This window comes from Zosterops lateralis (genome assembly GCF_965231275.1).
Source record: "Zosterops lateralis genome assembly, chromosome: 5".
Classification (NCBI taxonomy): Eukaryota; Metazoa; Chordata; class Aves; order Passeriformes; family Zosteropidae; genus Zosterops; species Zosterops lateralis.
In genome coordinates this window covers 59,510,698-59,529,865 of record NC_139766.1, presented here as the reverse complement: position 1 = coordinate 59,529,865, position 19,168 = coordinate 59,510,698, and the positions used below count along the sequence as shown (strand labels likewise).

The 19,168-nt window shown below is 37.8% G+C and overlaps 1 protein-coding gene across 4 annotated transcripts in view; it reads left to right on the top strand.

The window, feature by feature from the left end:
* DCLK2 (doublecortin like kinase 2) overlaps window positions 1-19,168 on the top strand; it is a gene marked incomplete at its 5' end in the record, with an annotated part of 83,197 nt that overhangs the window by 25,307 nt on the left and 38,722 nt on the right. For all 4 annotated transcript variants that reach the window (XR_014590106.1, XR_014590107.1, XM_083861541.1 and 1 more), the window contains one exon: window positions 18,735-18,837. Coding sequence is in view for 2 of the 4 variants with exons in the window: in XM_083861541.1 (XP_083717667.1) it covers window positions 18,735-18,837 (103 nt within the window). The remainder of the gene's footprint in view (window positions 1-18,734; window positions 18,838-19,168) is intronic.

Sequence of the window (19,168 nt, the reverse complement as noted above, 5' to 3'; positions counted from 1 at the left end):
TATGGAGAATGCTGCTGTTGTGTAGAAAATAGTTTGTACACACTCTTCTGGTTACACAAGATAAGTTATAAAAAGTCAACTGGTAAACAAAGAAAAATGAGATGTATACCTGCTCTGGCTGTTCTTCAGTGCTTGGACACAAATGCTCCATGCATACTGAGGTATGTTTGTATGGACAATGGAAAAGCTGTGAGAATAAGACTCTGGGTATTTCTTCCGAATATGAGTCCTCAGTGTTTCACCCTTCCCAAGTTGGCAGCTTGTACCTGAAATTACTTCCAAATCTTTTGATGTGATTTTTGCTTTGGTTTTTCTTCTTCATCTGTAGATGAGTTTATTGGTGAAATTCTCTTGGAATCACATGTGTTAGGGGCAAAATACTCCTGTCTTCTGGTTTGGCTGATTGTTGGAAGTGGAATTATATTTTACCTGGAATATTCCTCTTCCCGAAATTGTAGTAGTGCCTGTGTTTCTTCCTTCTTTTCAAAGCCAATGAAAATTTATGCAGATTCCTGGCAATGTACTGTGAAAAGTATCATTGCTCTGAACAAAAATCCTTTGCTGCTGTAAATGTTGGAGAAGGATTGAGGGAAAAGCTGGGATTTCACATGCAGTGAAATCACTGTTATTTGACTGATAAGAATTACAACACTTTTTCATTTGTATGGTAGAATAATAGGAATAAATAAAGTTCTGAACTGACTGGGGAGTGAACTAGAAAAACCTTTTCAGGTATGACATGAGGAATAAATATTAATACCTCTTTTATAAATTAACTTTGTTAGGGATGAGTCTGAAGTTAGAGGCTCTTTTTGAACTCATGTATTTCTCAGTGCTTTATATATTCATATATAATTAGTCTCAAAATGTTTTAGATGATTCATGTTCCTTCATACCATGAGTCATTTTCAGTCCGACTGGCATACTCAAAAATTTTTATTTTTAGCTAAGGGTTAGATATTTTTTATAACTTTGTAATTGCATGTAGAATGTTTGTGTAAACTGTGTCCAGATGACAGGGAACAAGTTATAACTTTGTCTTATTCTATAGAGTTACTTTTTTAAATTCTCATTCGCTGTAATGCTATCATTGCAGGCTTTCTGTGAAATGGAATATTAGCAAAGGAACTGTTATTCTAATAGTGTATCACCAGGTTTCAGTGAGAAAAGTAGCATTCTTTACCATATATACACACCTATATATATATGTGCTTGAGGGTTTGTATTTTGTTGAATACATAAATAAAATTGTTTTCAGAATTTGTATCCTCAAAAAAACCACAATTTTTTAAAATAAAAATATAATTGAAACAGATTGTTTATTTCTAATATTTTGCTAGACTAAATTCTTTGGTTAAATCTGGCTGAGAGTTCTTAGAATTTGATGTATTAGGTTATACTTCAGATTTATAAACTTACGAACATTTGCAACAATTTTTAAAATTAAATTCTCAGGTCAGAATTAGAGTTCTGAAAAATTAATTTTCAAAATATACCTGCATGTTTTCACTAGTGCATGGATATACTTATAGCACTTGGCAAGCTTTTCATTTACCAAACAGTGATAATAAAATTGCTGGTTGCAAATTACTTACTGTGCATCACCTCTTTTGCAGTAACTTGATATCTGCTTTCCTCTGATTTACAGTGACCCTTCTCCATCACCTCTCTGATGGGATTTGATTTGCATTTGTCTTGCTCACTTAACTGCCACTATTGCAGCATTATTATTTCATTATCATAGTATTAAGATGGCCTTGGAAATCCCCCAAGTGATTTCAGTCTGAACATTACAGGCTTTTTAATCCCTCTTTCCCCCTTTTTCCCCTGCTATCTATAGTGCTGGTGTGTGCTGGGCAAGGTATTTAAATGGATATATCTCTGGGCAAGGTGTTAGTTGTGCATAGGAGTTGAGGGATAAACTTACCTGCTTCAACATTTATTCTCTTTGCCATCTTTCCAACTTTAAAGAATTGAGTGTCCACAACTTTTTTTTTTTTTTTTTAATATATATATGTATATATATATATTTGGTGTAGATACTTTTTTGTTTTCCTGCTGATAATACACAATTTCTACAGACAGGTAAATGTAACATTTCACAAATTCTAAAATTGCATCAATGTACCCATAACTGCATGTTCTCTACAGTGTAATAAATGTGTTGTGACTTAGAGTGATAGTATGAGCTTTCCATAAATTTTCACTGAGAATTTTTACTTGCCTTTGCCACTCCCTCTCTTGTGATCTTTTCTCCAATGTGGAATGAACTGTAGTAAAAAGGGGATTTTGTAAGCTAGTGGTATCAATACATTGTTGGGGGCTTCTTTTGTTGTTGCAGCAAAGTATAGGGTCATTATAAAATCTTTTAATGGCAAATCTGTTGAAAAGCTACTGGCTGGGGCTGTAGTAAAAGTTATTTAGAACACATTGTATTGGAAGAATAAATAATCTTGCAACTTGCTGAAAAATATATCTTGGGTTTTAGTTGATGAAATATTGATGCTTCAGACCACTCACATTAGGTAATTATAATCTCACTACACAGAAAGGTAATTCTGTCAAACAAATGCTTTTTAAAATTGATTTCAGTTTCGTGAGTTAAAAAAAGTTTTATTTTCTTTTGGGTCAATTTTTCCCAAGCTTGATGGTAGTAAGGGATGAGCAGTTGTGTTTCCCAGGAATGGTGGAGATTGGAGGGACCATCAAGGAGTAAATGAAATGCACTTTTGCAGTGTTTCTTTAAAAGAATGTCACCAGACAGTTTTAGAAAAAGCTGATGCAGCATCTGCCACTTGATGGTGGCAGACAGTAAATCCCCACAGAGGATTTCTGCACTCATTTGGATATAAGGAGTTTACAATGACACACAATAAACGTGGCCTTTACTTCAGCCTACTTAACTGAAGTAGGCTGAAGTCTTATTTTTAAAATATTTTATTCTTAAAATATCAATAAAATTTGCCAATTTCGACAAAACAAGTAACTATTTACTGGGGAATCTGAGTCGGCAGGTGGTGGCAATAGCTTCTGAATTGCAGGGCCAAGAGGGTGGCACTGTTACAGACTGAGAGTAGATACCTTTGCATATAGCCTGTGAGGCATATCAAAATTGATATGGTTTACTTTTTCAACTTCTATACTTGTTAAAAAGCATAGAATTCCTTCTCAATTTAAAAATGTTTTAAATTTATGCTCCTGACATCTTTAATATGAGTTTGGAGGGAGATGAAATGCGTATGTTTGAAATTGTGCTATTTTCATAACTGTTATAATCTTAAATTTTGCTGATTTTCTATTCTTGTTGAGTCTTACTGCTTTTTGCTTCCCTGTGTAGATTTATCACAGCAGTAACTTGCTGAGGCACAGGGCAAAACTTGAACATTCCTGGGGGCTGTGTGTAAACTTAAATTTGAGTTGACAGCAGTTAATTAAACATGAAGCATATGATGAGTAACTGTGTGTAGGGGGAGATTGCACTTGTGTTGTGGGTTGTTTTGGAAGTGGTTTTCATTTTTTAAGCCTGCTGGTTTTAGAGCTATCCTAAGTATTACAAATAAGTCAACCAAATCAGAGAAAAGAATCTTCCCAGGAGGACTAAGAACTTTGAATGAACTTGATTTTTGTACTACAGGCACTTCATGCTGTATCTTTACAGCAACCTCCAGATGCTCTCAGGAATATCCATACTGACAAATACTGAGCTGAGAAAACTCAGCATGAGTCCAGAGAATCTATTGCTCACTTACAGCTCTGAGCTGTTGTGTTTTGTCTGATTTCGGTCTTAAATGCAAAAAAAGGAATTATAAAAATGACTTTTAGACTTTAATGCAGCTCTGCAGCTGCCTTCAGTCCTTCTAAGATACTTGAGTTCCTTTTTATTAAAGCACCATTATATGACTGCCATCTATTGAATGTAAACATTTGTGTAAAAATTTCAAGAAATTTCAAAAGATTTGGGGTTTTTTTGTTTGTTTGTTTATTAGTTTTGGGTTTTGGTGGGGTTTTTTGTTTGTTTGATTTGTTTTGTTTCATTTTTTGTTTTGACTAGTGAGCAAAGAGTTTCATAACAAAAAATACTGTTACAGCCTTCTTTCCACAAAAGAAAAAAGCCTGTCAGGGAAACATCTATGGAGCACTTAGATGCAGGATGAACCATGGGTTCCTGGAGCTGCAGTTCACTTTTCCAGATGGTGTTCTAAGCAGCAGTTTCAACATGATGTTCACAGAAAACAGATGGTTTCCAAAAACTAATTAGGAATAAAAAAGTATAATGGCTGATAATTTGAAAATCTTTTCTTGGGGGGGGTGGGGGGGGGATCTGTGTCTCCACTAGAAATACTTTTTTTTGGGAGACTCATAGAAAGGTGGAAAAATGTTCCATCTCTTCAGTATATGCTTTCTAGAAAACCTTTTAGCATTATGGCCATATTTTGGGAATAGAATGAGCCACGTTGCCTATTATGCCTCAGACTTTCCACTTGCAACTGTATTGAAAAAGGTTATTGTAAATATCAAATAGATGATCTGTAGGATTAGAATTTTTTCTCTAAGCTTTTCTTTTCTTTTTTTTTTTTTTTTTTTTTTTTTTTTTTGGTTTAAGAGAGCTACAAAGACAGATTGTTGTTTGGGGAAGGCTTTGCAAGTCAGGCAGGTGTCTGGCAGCACACCTTAATGCACTGCCCAGAGTGCTCTGGAATGCCAGCCCTTTTTGATAAGCCACTGGAGAAAATGTCACAGTAAAATAAAATCAAACAACTATGGTTGGACATGATGAACACAGACCAAAAATCAAGAGTCTCTCACAGAGTGAATCTGCCAAAAGTAACTGGGCTTGGGTTCTAATTTTGAGCAGTGAATCAGTTGATCACTGACAGGGCCCCAAGGAGGTCTGCTTGGCACACACAGTGAAACCCTACCCAGAGCTAGTAAAAACAACATATGTTCCCAGAAGCTGCTTAGGAAGCTCTTTAAGCACGGGGGAATATCTGCAAAAGCCTCAGACCTTGGGAGTAGAATAAGGACAGCAATAACCTCAGTAATGAAGGAGTAGTCACCACAACTATTCCTTCTGCTGTAGCAATAGTGGTTAAATGGATTAAGGCTAATAGTACTGCTGTAAACAAGTGTAGGAGTGGTTAAATTCTATCCGGGATTCCAGTGTGGACAGAAATTCTCTTGACTGGAAGAATTTGTAAGAGCAGGAAGTGTAAAGGGAATCTTTTAGTATAACTGGTTCAAAGGTGATATTCTGACACCTCTAACAACCTGCTTTAGCCTTTTATGGTCTGTATTATCTCAGAGCTGGTGATATTCCTGCATTTGAAGAGAATGTCAGAAATCACACCTAAGGAAGCATTTTCTGCTCTTGCAGACTGTGATTCTTTGTGGTCTAAGGAGAAATAAGTGACAAGAATTCAGGTGTTTCTGACACAAGGTGCCTACAAAATCTTAGTAAAATGGTTTGGTTTGTTGTTTGGTTGGTTTTTGTTTTGTTTTTTTTTTTAATCAGTTTCTTCAGGCTCAGACAATTAAGTTTGTATTAAGCCATATGGGTAATGGAAGTTAGCAGGAAGACAAAAGACAAATCCCTCTGTGTGTTTAGATGATGATGCTTCTCCAGACTTGTTGTGTACTTTGTGCAGCTGAAACCAAAGAAATCTTGAGCTGGCTGCAGAAAACACGAGTTTTGTCTGGTGCCATGGTGCTGTGTTGTATTTGTGGTCAGAAGTGTGTGGCAAGGACAACCCATGCAGTATTTGCTTCCAAGCCTGTGTAGTTGTGAGCAAATTCAGTACTTGCTGCTGATGTGCTACTGAACATTAGCTGGTGCTGCTGCTGGCTGCATGCAGTTGTGTTCTTGAGGTATCAAGGGGCTGCCTATTCCTTTTATTCTGTTGTGTTGCAAGCAGACTCTGGTCTGCAGTGTGTGCTTTTATCTGCCTCAGCAAGCCCAGGTGCAGGCTGCAGAAGGGGCTGTGCTACAGACCTCCCTTCTGCATGGAGCATTCTTATTACAGAATAATTTTTAAAGCTATTTAAATACCCCTTTAGGCTCTTTATGTTGTGATCTTATGATGCTTAGTCTTGGTGAGGACATTGTTTTTAGGGAAACAAAGAGGGAATTTGGAAAAATTTTTTGGTGTGTTTTGCAAATTAATCCTGATGATGGTAATGAAAAAACCCTGTAATCCAAGTATTCATGAGTTACTTGCATAGGTATTTCCATCAGCTGCAACCATAGGTGTATTTTGATCCAGATGGAACATTTTGGTATCATTCCCTTTAAACTGCAGTATGCAGCAAAAGCATCAGTGCTGCAGCTTGGTTTGGCCACACTGAGCTGGACCTTGATTAATTCCACTTGTTGAGAGCTGTGATGGAAACACAATTAAAGCTACCAGAGAGACATTGCAGCTACAGTAGCTTCTAATTCTGTGCAAAACAACAATGCAGTTCACTTGCTGAGGCTGCACTTGCTGTTCTTAAATGCCACAGACCAGCTTAGGATCAGGAACACAAGGAGCACCCTCCTATCACGAGCTGTGCAGCATTGCAGCCCTCGTCTGTTCCCAGTTTTGTTGTAAGCTGAAACATAGTTTGCATTTTTTTATCTATATATGCAGTTTCTGAAAATCCTCTTTCATCAAAACTGAAAACAGATTTGATGGATACATAAAGATGCTACAGAGAACTATTTAAACAGAAAAAAATCTCCACAGAATGCTCTAGCAGCACCACAAAACTATTTCATAACTGCTCTTGCTGATACAGGAACATAATTTTTTTTCATTAATGACATGTATAACTTTTTTTTCCATTTCCATAGCCTGGTCTTAGTTTTTAGCTTGAAGCAGGTGACGTTTTGCTTGTTGTTCGTCTTAGCTTATTTAACCAGAAGTAGGTGATCCCTGATTTCTAGACTAGCTGGCTTTGTACACGATATGACTTGGAATGTGAAGAGATCCTACTGCTACATTTGTTGGTTTTCTGTCTGTGAAAAAAATATAATCAATGCAGTGAAAATAATGAGGTCTGATACATGGGGCATCCAGCATCCTGTAGATAAAGTATGATGAGGTGCTTCATGAAGGGGTGATTTAACAAGAAAAAACCCCCTGAAATTAACAAAAAGTGTACCCCAATTCACATTTTTTTACTGTATTTAAATGCCTTTCAGTAACGTATTCATGCTTCTAAAGTGCTTTTTAGATAGAGGGAAAAGGGTTAATTGAAAAAGCAGCCCTCAAATAAAAAATACATTTAGTGAACTCTGACTTTATTATTGGAAAAGCAGAAACTTGGGAGACTGTCAGTTTAGCAGCTTAGCAGTAGTTAACTTGAATAGAATTTTGGAAAAAAAATAGCTTTTGCCAAACCACTGAAAAGGTTTGGTCAGCCAGAATCTCAATATTGTACAAATCCAAATTTTGCATTGGGCCTCCCATTATATAAATTGACTTTATGCGTCAAAGGAGGTTTGTATTACAAGGAATAAATATATAATTCTGTGTAAATGCAAGGAATATTTGCTCTTCAATGAGTGGTAGGAGTTTGGAAGAATGTTTGGATTCAAGTACTGCCAGATGTAAGTGGAAGAAAGTGAAAAATTCTTTAAGGGTGCCAGCATTACTTTCTGAGCAGAGCCTTCAGTGTTGAGTTTCAGTGTTACTTATATTATGGTTTTATGATTGTGTTTGCTCCAATCTGTGCTTCATAATTCAGTGTCTTTACAGAAGGAGGAAGCCTGGAATATATTTTTAAAGTTTCTTATTTTAAAAAAGGAGGGGAAAAAAAAGGTTTTGAAATGTATCTTCAGTAGCAATCTATGATGTCTTGTTTCAAGTCTCTGAAAATTTATTTCCAGATAGAATTAATGATTTCTGAGCTAATCGTTTCAAAATGGGATGAACTTCCTGATGCATCTCAAAAGCACCTCTGATATGATTGATACAGGAGTCCATAAAACAGTGATGCTACCCAGATGTTTCCAGTGTTCAGCAGTATTTCTCATGCTGTGGCTCAGCAGAAACAGTCATCCAGACTACTTTAGAGGCTTTTAATATTTAGCAGCCTATTGCTGAATTATGGTCCTCTAAGCATCCTTTACCTTCTGATCTACTCACTCTTCAACTAAAGAAAAACCCACACTGAGTCAGCATTTAACTGAGAAAAGAAAAAGTACTGAGTCACCTAAATCTTCTGCCTAACTCACCAAAGCTGAGTTCCAATCTTCTAATAGCAGTATGGCAATGAAATTATTGTGGTGTGATTTTAAAACAAGCCTCAAAAGACGCCCCAAAAGTCAACTGACTGATAAATTAGGTTTAGCACCTCTTTTTTCTGCTCTTAAATGAGCTGGGGAATTGGGCAGGGGTTTGCTTCTGTGTTTCTGGGCTTTGGGTGGGCATCCATTTTGCTCTTCTTCCTGAAGTTGTGGATGTTTGTTCAAAGGAAGAACTGAGATTTCCAGATATTAAGAAGAAGTGTGTGTGGCATTTTGTTGGGTTTTGTTTTAAGGAGAAACTCAGAGACACCTTTTCTTCTGGCCTGACAGTAGTGATGCATCCATTCTTTTGTCAGTACCTAAAGTGTATTTGTAATACATTTGCTGTCTGAACGTGAAATCAAAAATGTTTCCATGTCTTCAGATGTCTTTTACATCTGTTTATCAGCTTATTAAAGCAATTCAGAAGCAGCAGCAGCAGACTTGGAAGTAATATTGGTTGAAGTTGAGAGCTAATGAGATTCAATTGGATCTTTGAAAGCCAGATAAAAAGTAGTTTCAATTTCCTGTGGTACATTAATTTTTTTCACAGTTTGGAGCTTCTCATCCTTCTATTAATCAGTTATGTCCTCATTTTTCTTACTTGATGCCCCTAGTCCAGCGCAGCTGTTCCAGTTTTTGCCTACAAGTTGCAAGTACAACAGATCTCAATAATTCATGACAGGCAAAGCAGAGTAAGCATGGAAGTTAATTTGCTGAGCACAAAATGCCTCCACACTGTATATGGGTGTATTTTTACACAGGATTTCTGTCCTTTTATCTGCAAAATGTCATTGTTTGAAAAGCTGCACAGAGAGAACATCCATGAGCTGAATTTTCTTCCTGCATTTCCAGTTTGGAGTTAAGTGAGGAGGATACTTCAAGAATCAAGTTAAAAGCTGTGTGCGCTGTTTAGCTGTATGGCAAGCTAAATGTTAGCATTGCCAGGTAAATAAAAATAGAATTGTAAATTTAGTTACAAGTACAGCTGTTGTTATGCTGAAACAAATAGGACACTTAAGTAAATGAAATGTCTTAAGGGCTAAAATACTGTTAAGTGACCAAAACTTCAAATACATATGAAAAAACATCCCTCTAATCTTTGTGGAGCTCTATGAATTTTATCAAGGCTTGTTGATATGTGAAGTGCAGTATCTATGAAGGGAACAGAATTGAGAGAGAGAGAAACTTGAATTTATAGGGTAACTAAAGTTTTTTCTCCCTCCTATTGCAGTGCTATGAAAAACAGCTTTAAATGACTGCAAGATTGAAACCCTTGACACAGGAACTCGGAGAACAATAGATTTTTATATCTCTATGTAACCATATTAATTTCAGTGAGTCATGCATTTCAACTAATATTTTGTGCCATAGAATTATTTAATTTGATTTTTTAATAGAATTTGAGCAGCAAACATAATTTAGCAGCTCCTGCATGGACAATTCAAGCTATAGGACAAACACAGAATCACAGAATTATCAATTGAATGGCCCTTTAAAGGTCATCTAATCCAACCCCTCTGCAATAAGCAGGGACATCTTCAACTAGATCAGGTTGCTCAAAGCCTCATCCAACTTGACCCTGAATTTTTTTCCGGGGATAGGACGCACACAGTCTTGCTGAACAACCTGTTCCAGTGTAAAGCTATAAATCTCTCATTTAAAGCTTAAAGATTCATGAAAAATTATTTGTACCTGTCATCAAAGGACATTTCCAGATTTACACCTTTTCTTTTATTCTTTCTGCACTGGCCACAAACTGAGTTTGAACTTCTTATTTGTCTGTGGAAAAACAGTTCTCATTTAAAGAGCTGCGGCTTTTGTAATGTCTCCAAGAAATTGTCTGCCCATAAACAGTGGAAACTTAGGATTGCAATATTAATACTACAGAAACTCTTCTGACCTAAAGACCCAAAAACCCCCCTGAAAGTACATAGAATATACTAGAATATAGGCATAGAATATTGCCCATATAATTTTCAGGGTTTTTAAGTTCTTCATAGTATGAGGATGCCATGTTTTTCAAGTAGAGTGATTAGCCAAAGGCACAATTTCTATAATAGTGCAGAATAGGTGATTTAATGGGAAAAAAAATGGTATCACTTAAATTTTAACTGCATTTGTATTTTGGAACAAGGTGTCATTAAATCAGTAAGGTTTGATTGAATTGGATGAACCAGATATCTGTCCTTATATGTGCCCTTTTAATGTTCTTTCATAATACAAGTAGCTTTTATTTTTAGCCCAGCTGCTCAATGGTGAGATGGAAGGTTGGCTGTGTGAAGTCAGGTGCTATTTTTGGCTTCCCAGTTATGCCACTTAAGGAGAGAATCTGTTATGCTGACTGGTGAGCTGGTGTGATTAATGCACCTATGGGCAAAGATATCCTTGTCTTGTAACTGGAAATCCTCTTGTTTGTTTTTCTCTTCAGACAAACTGGATTATGTTCACAATCACAAGCTGCACTTGCTGGTTTTCTGTTTCCAATTTCCACTTACTGCATGTCTAGTAAGGCTGCTGTTTCTTTGTGTAACTCATGAAAGTGAGAGGCATGGCATTAAATTTCGTTGTTTGATCTACTGAAATTATCAACTCTTGTTGAAGCAGTGGATAAGGCTGAGGGAAGGGATGTTCAGGGGTGTTTTGTGTTATAGAGACAGATGAGTTGTACAGAGTGATTCAAAATTATTCAAGTTTTTCAGAATTTTAGTACTTTTCAGCTGTTATTTTCTGATATCTAAATAGCTGCAGATAATCAGTGCGATATTTGAAATGCCATTTTGCAGACAGATCACTTTTACCCTTTGGAAAAACTGGTGAACAGACCTTGCCAGAAAGTCCTACTGCACTGGAAATCTGTAAGAAATAGATACATATAGGAACTCACTTTAACTTATGCATATTCCTACAGCTTATTTTCCTTCCTGTCACTGCCATTACAGTGAGGATGATGTGTTTGAATCACACCCAAACGCAATCTTCCAGTTCCACATGTGTTCATTTTCAGAATGAAATTTTTATGTTAAAAAAAATATGCAAAAATCTTTTTGAAATTGAGATTAAAAACTGAAGTGTGAGATGTGCTCTATTCTGTCATCTGTTCCCAACAGCTGTGGGGCTGTGTGAGTAGTGGTGACCTGACTACTCTGTTTATTCAGTATTTCTGCATTGTCATACTGTAATAGGCGTTTCCTGGGCTTTCTGCCAGACTTTTTCTGTTTACCAGGCAGCAGGCAAAGATTTAACATTTCTGTTTCCTTTCTCACTCCTTTAGATTCCCTGTGGGATGGAAGGGCTTGTCTTCTCCTTTTCTCACTGCTGTTCCTTGTCATGGAGTATCAGTGAAAAGAGGTTCATTTTCTAATGGTGACTGTAATTATGTGACACAGCCACTGATTAAATAGTCATTTAAGAAACTGGCCTAGAAGAATTGCTCTCATTATGGTCTTTGTTTCAATTTTTTCCCCTCTTTTTTTCTGTTTTCCTAAATAGGTTAACGAGCTCCCTTTGTCCAAGGCAGGCAAATTCAACATTTACAAATTATTAGAAACAGAAAACTTTGTTTTTCTGTCACTGCTTACAGAATTTATTAAACTTGAAGGATGGGACAAAACGATGCAAGATGCCAAACCTCAGATGGTAAATTGGACGTCTTGTGGAAGCTCTGACCTAGAAATCGGATTTATTTCATAGTTTATTGCAGTGTCCAGCAGAGCTGAGGAGGCCCTCAGACCTTTCCCAAGCTGTAGTTGTGCATAGCTCCATGAATGTGAATGATTTCATTGACTGCAGTGAAGTTTAAAATTTTCAATGGCATGGGTTTAAAAGGGACTTTTAGAGTAAGAGTGGACCAAAAAAACCCAAGTGAATTACTTAAAGTAACTATAAAGAACCTTCAACATGCTCTTTAATATCTGAGGTAATTTTGCTGGTCAAGATGCACAGTCATATAACAGAAGATCGAGTAATGCATTTTAAATTTTGCAACAGAGTTGATACTTTTGCATTTATTCTGCATGATCTGATCCGTTACCAGATTTCACGTTTCCCTTGCAGACAAAATAGTTGTGCATTTGAGCCTCCAAAATTAAGAGGCATTTGACCTAATTCCAATTATTTCCAGAGAACAAAGGAGGGATTTTTGTCCCTTCTTGTCTGCTAATGACCTCATGGAAGTTGACTGTTGGGGAAGTTATTGTGATGCCTTGCATAGTCCTCATAGCTACAGCCAGGAGGAAAAGTGTGGCTGTCTAGAGTCTTACCAAGCTTTATCTGTTCAGACTTCAGGGCTCCCCAGCCTCCCCTAAAGCTGTTTTGGGCAGATTTGCCCAGCCTCTGTAGCATTTGAGTCCTTTCAAGCCTTAAGTCAGAGGTTAGCAGTTTGCTTGCCCTTCTCTTGGTGTTGTGTAATCTTGTGCACGTTGGGAATTCCCAGAGGAATTCTGTAGTAGAGCTGTCACAGAGGACACACATAAGCTGGTGAGGAACAGAAGCTTTTGCAAGTGTCAAGTGCTTCATCATTACACCAGCAGGAATCTTACCAGTTTGACCTGATTTCCCAGGTTTACTACAGATCTGATGTAGCAGTGGGTTTTGTTGCTGTTCTTGTGTGCAGTGTGGGCTTCTGGCCCTTGAACAGTTTCCTTTTTTTGCCTGCTTCCAAATTGCTGAGCATACTTGCCTTTGACACTTTGTCATCCCTGTGAAGTGAATAAGTTGTTAATTAAAAAAGGAATACTGGGAATTACAGTGTTTTTTTTAAAGGGCATGTCATGTCTCATTGGTTTGACTTTTCTCAGTATTTCTCCTTCCTGGATGCATTCTAGCTACCCATCTGGCTATTCCCTCACTGAAGACATGTCAGGAAACATGACTCAGGATAACCAGGCAAACAGCTGCCATAATTTAGCACTGAACTCCCTGTGTGCCTCTTGGTTAGTCATGAAGGTCATTGATGGCTTAGTAAATAGTCGAGAATATTGGTCAAACACACCCCCCTTTCCCTTGGTTAAATTATTCTGAGAAAGAGCAGAAACCAAGGGGAATTTTGCAAGGTAAAATATCCTGTGTGAAAATCACGGTACTCAGTAGGGAGGGGTGGGAATGCCCTTTTCACCTTCCTTTTTGAGTTCCCGAGGCTGCCCAGAGGAAAATTCCTTTTGAAAGTTAAGCCTGCTCCTGTTGGTGATGGAGCTGAAGCAGCAGACAGACAACTGACCTGTTTCTGCAGGAGTGCTTTCCTTGCGTTTTGCACCATAGGACACACATAAACCCTGGAAATGTAAAGGCTGGCAGCTTCAGGAAACACTGCAAGAATTTTAATAAGGCTGAATGGCAGTGAAGAGGAAGTGGCAGTGCTAAAAGTATTTCAAAAGGAGAAACAAAAATGGTGACTGCAAATATGACTTGACTGGTAAAATAGACAAATATTTGACTTTTACTTACTCAGAAAAAAACTTTATGCAAGGGCAAAGGGCAGAACTGGCAGGGCAGCACAGTTATAACCTGCCCCAGTAAGAGGAACAGCATTTCCCATAAGAAATGTGGAGACCCCTCACACTTAAGGCACTAGCAGGGAGGTTGTATCTAGATTTGTCATGCTGACGTTTAAAAATTGTTCACATCTTTTTTCAGCAATTCATAGGGAAAAAAAAAACAAACCCTCACTGCAGTCCTTGAAGAATTTCAGCCTCAAATGCCTGTCTCAGCTGCTGAGCTGAAAATGCATTCACAAATCCGGCTGTTACTGTGCATGCCAGTTTTTCTAGTTTTCCTCTTGTCTCCTGTGTTCTCTGCTTCATTTTAAAAATATTTACACCGTATCCTGTTTTATAGTCAATAGATAGAAATATTTCTTCCATTGTTAAAAATATACAAATACAAACCTCTCATATCTTTTCTAGTTTTGATGTTTTAGGTCCATTTTCAGCTGCTGCTGAGAATTTTTCATCCAGAGAAGCTTTCCCCAGACAGAGGGTGTGGCTCTTCAGGCTTAAACTGTGCAGTCCTGTTGCTGATTACTTAAATGGAATCAGACATACTAAATTAAGCCAAACTATTTGTGTTTATAGCCCTTCCTTCTATGATTAAAATGAAGCACATATGTAGAGCTGGAATAAACAAAATTTACCCAGCAAGCTCCTGGCTGGGGGCTGTTGATATATGATCACAGAACTCTGTTTAGTGCTAAAGATTTCAGGGAATTTGAATTTCCAGGAATTTTTCAAGTGTTTATAAAACCTTCTTGGCTCCAGTCTCTCTCTCTCTCTTTTTCTTTTTTTTTTTTTTTTTTAAAGTATTTTTCTTCTGGAGATTGAAGGAAAAATATTTTATAGATAAGCGTTCATCTATTTATTTCAACTTTTGTCCATTGTATCTTCATCATAAAGGACAATCAATAAAAACATTATGAAATCTATTTATAAATGATTGATCATTATTATTTTTTTTTTTTTCTGGAGGGGAATGTATCTTCTGTTTCTCAGAAGAGGTGGGAGCAGGGATTTGATGTAAATCACATTTCAAGGCATGTGCGGTGTTAAGGGGAAAAGGATTTCCATATGGATGACAAGTTGTATATTCTAATCCAGTGGCTTGATCTGACTGAAGAAGTATTTCTTTGGAAAGAGCAAACTTCTCTGGTTTAAAATATTTGTCAGAGACATAAGCCTATTTTGGAAGGTAAATATGACATCTGTGTGACATTGAAGCACTGCACTGGTAGACAGCAGTGGATCAGGAATTTGATTTTTCAAAGAGATGTGGTTTTCTCCCTTCTTTTCCAACACCCCATGTTTGTGGGGTTTTTTCTGCATTTAAACCACAATTTTTGTGCTTTTAGCTGTGTGATTTTGCAGCGCTTTGACTACTAATTGTCTTGCAAGCTTTTGTTAGTCAGGAGACTCCTATAACACAGTGTGGTTTTAGTCATATTTACCTCTGTGAGAGAAGCCTTTGTGTTTGTCAGAAACTTCATCCAGTGTCTCAAGATTTCATTCCTTCAGTTGGGGTCTTTTTTGAGCCCGTCAGGGATGCCCTGAGTGGTTTGCACATGGTCTCAGGAAACTGTGGAGAGAATGCAAGTGAAAGGATTCTGAGGAAAAGACTGAGTACATATCCAATCCAGTCTTACACATTCTCCACTCTGCTCTGTGTAAAAACATATTTTGAAGAAAAGCAGTGCAGCAAGGCAACCTGAGCAGCCTTGAGTTGTCAGAGGAGCACCAATGAGTCATTTCTTGTTTTAAAGAAAAGGAAAGCAGTGGAGTTACCAGGTCACAGGCGATGTTTGTCTGGGAAAGGGTGTTGTATTTAGAAATAAATAAAAATAAACATGTTAATTGAAACATGCAAAGTCAACAGAAAAGAGGTTTTATCACTAAGTGTGACAAAACAAAGAATGGGTAAGACTATGGATGGATAGTGGGAAGAGCAGCAGTGCTGTCGTACACTGGTTTGATAAACTAGATATTGGTCCCTAACTTTCTGAAATACCTGACATCCTATTCATATGCACAGATTCCACTGCTAATGAAACTTTAAAAAAAAATTTTCAAAATTCTTTGTTTATAAATTTCTAAACTGATTGCATCCTGATTAAAATAATAAAACTCCCCCCTCCCGTGACCTAAGTTTGGATATTCCTTGGAGTGAAATTATGTGATTTGCAGTTAGACCACGGTGGATTTGCAGCTTTCAAAATCGCATGCAAACAAGTTCAAAATTTCAACTTATTTTTTTTTAACACCGAGCAAAAAGCTTTTATCAATAATTTCTGTGTATACATTAGTTTTAATTCTGTAGGAGATGGAGACTTCATTTTAACATCACTTTGCACCTTGTGAGATGTTCCATTGACTTTATTACAATAAAAGCATAGAAAAATAACTATTAAGTTGTACTTTCAGAAAAATGCATTTCCATTAATTTAGTTTTAAAAATTCTTTCCTCACCCATAATGTGGGGTGGTAAATTCTAGCAGGTCTTCATTCTTCGTTGCATACACTTGTTCAATATTTTTTCATTCTCGTGTATTTTATGTGTAGCCAGTCTGGATTATTTCTGGGGAGAAGGGGGGGCTTTGAGCATTCCCTGCTGGACCATAATGAGCATCTGAGTAAAGCTTTCTCATAGCTGTGTTTATCTGGCATTCAGTTATAATTGTAATGAACACCTTTTGCAGTAGGGTGAATACTTTTTACAGCAATCTGTCCTGGTGTGTGACTGCCAGGTGGGAGTGACACAGGTCAGGCATGCCCTGGGTGAGCAGGCAGAGGCTGGCATCAGCCTGAACTCCAAGATAAAGGTGCTGTGTCTCCACCTCCAGCAGCTTATCTGATCCCTGGCACTCAGGATCACTCCTGTTGCCTGGGGAAGCTCTATCTATATGAACTTGTGAGGAAGGATATGTGGGAATTATGCATTTCTTAAAATTCTTTATTCATTCCCATTTTCTAGTAGCCATTTTCAGCAGATTTTCCGGAGCATTTCTCAGGGTGCTCCTGTCATCTTTTGTGCACAGATCTGAGCCTTACTTTGTAGAATTGCTCTGCAGACAACAAAGGGACGCTGCAGCTGGCAGTTATACCTCTGTGTATTTCCCAGACTCTGACATCAAATATGTCATTCCTTCCTCCCTTACTCTCAGTTCAGATGTTAGACTGCATGGGTGAAGGGGTGAGGTAAGGTGAGGCTTTCAATCAGAACAGAAAGATTAATTTTAGGCACTGCCAAAACACAGCATTTAACTCCAACCTGCTTGAAACAGCACTGCAAGGGCATCGGGGCAGTGGTGAGCAGGTAGAGGTTTTGGAAGTGGCTCACAGGTTTAGGGGCTTTGAGTGTGAGCTTGCACCTCGCAGAACATCTGTGCCCATGTCCTGCCAGTGCTGCTGTGTCCTGAATGTGTGTGATGTGTTCTGGGAGCTTTCTCACAGCTTTTCCTGTTGGCTCGGTTGCTGGATTCCGGAAACCTGTGGAAATGATGAGTCCTCTTGGCTATTAAGCAGAGAGGAATAAATCCCAAGTTAGCAAAACTTCTCTTAAATTTGAGAAGTTGCAGCCTTTTGAATCAAATTTTTGGTGCCTCTGGTTAACTAAAAGCAGCAGTTTCAGCCAGAGCTGAAAATCTCTCTCATCAATGAGAGCAAACTGTCATGGCCTCAGTAAGGGTGACAATAAAAGGATTTTGGTGCTGGCTGTGGCCCTTTGGCTGCATAGCACAGTGACACAAATGCTGTGGATCTGGCTGCTCTCCTGGGGGAGCTGCCATGACAACTGCATTGCTGGTGGGGAATGCCCTGCGCCGGAGCTCCCGCAGAGAGCTCGGTTTTATCCCCCGTCCGAGTGGCTCTGGAATACTGCAGGCACCAGAGACCCCTCCCTGTACTTCTGCCAATGTTTACTATTATCACACTGGGTGAAATATGCAAATGGTCTTGACAGGTATCTGGGAAGGGAAAAAAAAAAAAAAGCTGGTTTCTCTAAAAGCAGATTTTTGTATTACTTTGATTTCATGGCTTTACCGAATGATTCTGACTCTTACTTCTAAATTCCATGTGGGCATGAATGTTAAGAAAAAAAGAGAAACAACTATACATTAAAATTTTAATCCGTTTACGTCTAGAAAAAATAGCTTGCTACCTGCAAACACTTGTTTCCCTCACAAGGGAATTAAAATGGCCTCAGAGGATTTTCTTGTTGTGGCTTTTTTGGTTTTAACTGTTTTTAAAGCAGACACTTATTCCCTCACAAGGGGATTTTTATTGACTTTTGAGGGTGGAGATTTTTTTAAGGCCTTTGGTTTTGTGTTTTTAAACCATCTTTTCCTTCTGATATCCCGATCCTTCTTGACATACATTACTTGCATAACATCATTATCCAAGTAGCAATATTACTCGGATAATTAAGAACAGACAACTGCAAAGAGCATGGAAGGGACTCTATTTTTTTATTTTCTGGAATATGAAATACGTTTTAATAAAAAGGGGAATTATTTCTTTTTTTTTTTTTTTTTTTTTTTGACAGGACATTAAAATGCCTCAGAACATAAAGAAAAAACCAATTTGCAGATGCAATCACTTTAACTCAACAGATCTTCCCAAAAGCAATTAATGTATTCTTAATACAAGAAGCTTTGATATTTCAATAGTGTTTTCAGATGTTCCTGTCAAAGCAATATGTATGTAATTATAGCAAACGTCATCAGTGTGCTTATGTAACTATAAGCAAAAATACAGGTGCTAATAGTAGGAGTTTTTGGAGGTAAGGGGCAGTCATATTTTACATTCTTGCCCTGATGTTTCCTGCACCACTGGAGAGCTGAAGTATTGTGTAACGACAGAATGCTTCTGTCATTACAGCTGAACATTATGGTATCACTGTGAGAAGCTGAATACAAACCTATGAACTGTTGCTGCCTAACTCAAGATTTAGTTTTGAAAGTGCTGCATGTGTTTATTTTGTCCAGGTAACGTGCTTGCAGGACTTCTTTGGAGATGACGATGTCTTCATCGCGTGCGGGCCGGAGAAGTACCGGTATGCTCAGGACGACTTCGTGTTGGATCACAGTGGTAAGGCTGCACATCCTGAGCCCACTGAAATAAGAAATTCTCCATCCCATTCCCCTGTTCAGCCCTCAAGAGTGGTGTGATTCAGGAAAATATACATGGGAAGACATTTTCCTGGGGGTAAAATAGTTTTGTCAAACCATTGTCTGGATTCCATAAGCCTGTTAAAACGCACCAACAAACCTGATCCAATTTCCTGCAAAACAGACATGTCCCTAAAATTACATAGAAAGCAGAATTGAATTCACTCGTGGATCTAGTGAATCTAAAATCTGTTAAAGATGTTCACTTTCGGCATCTGTGGCTATAAGATAATTTCCATATTGCTTTCTTC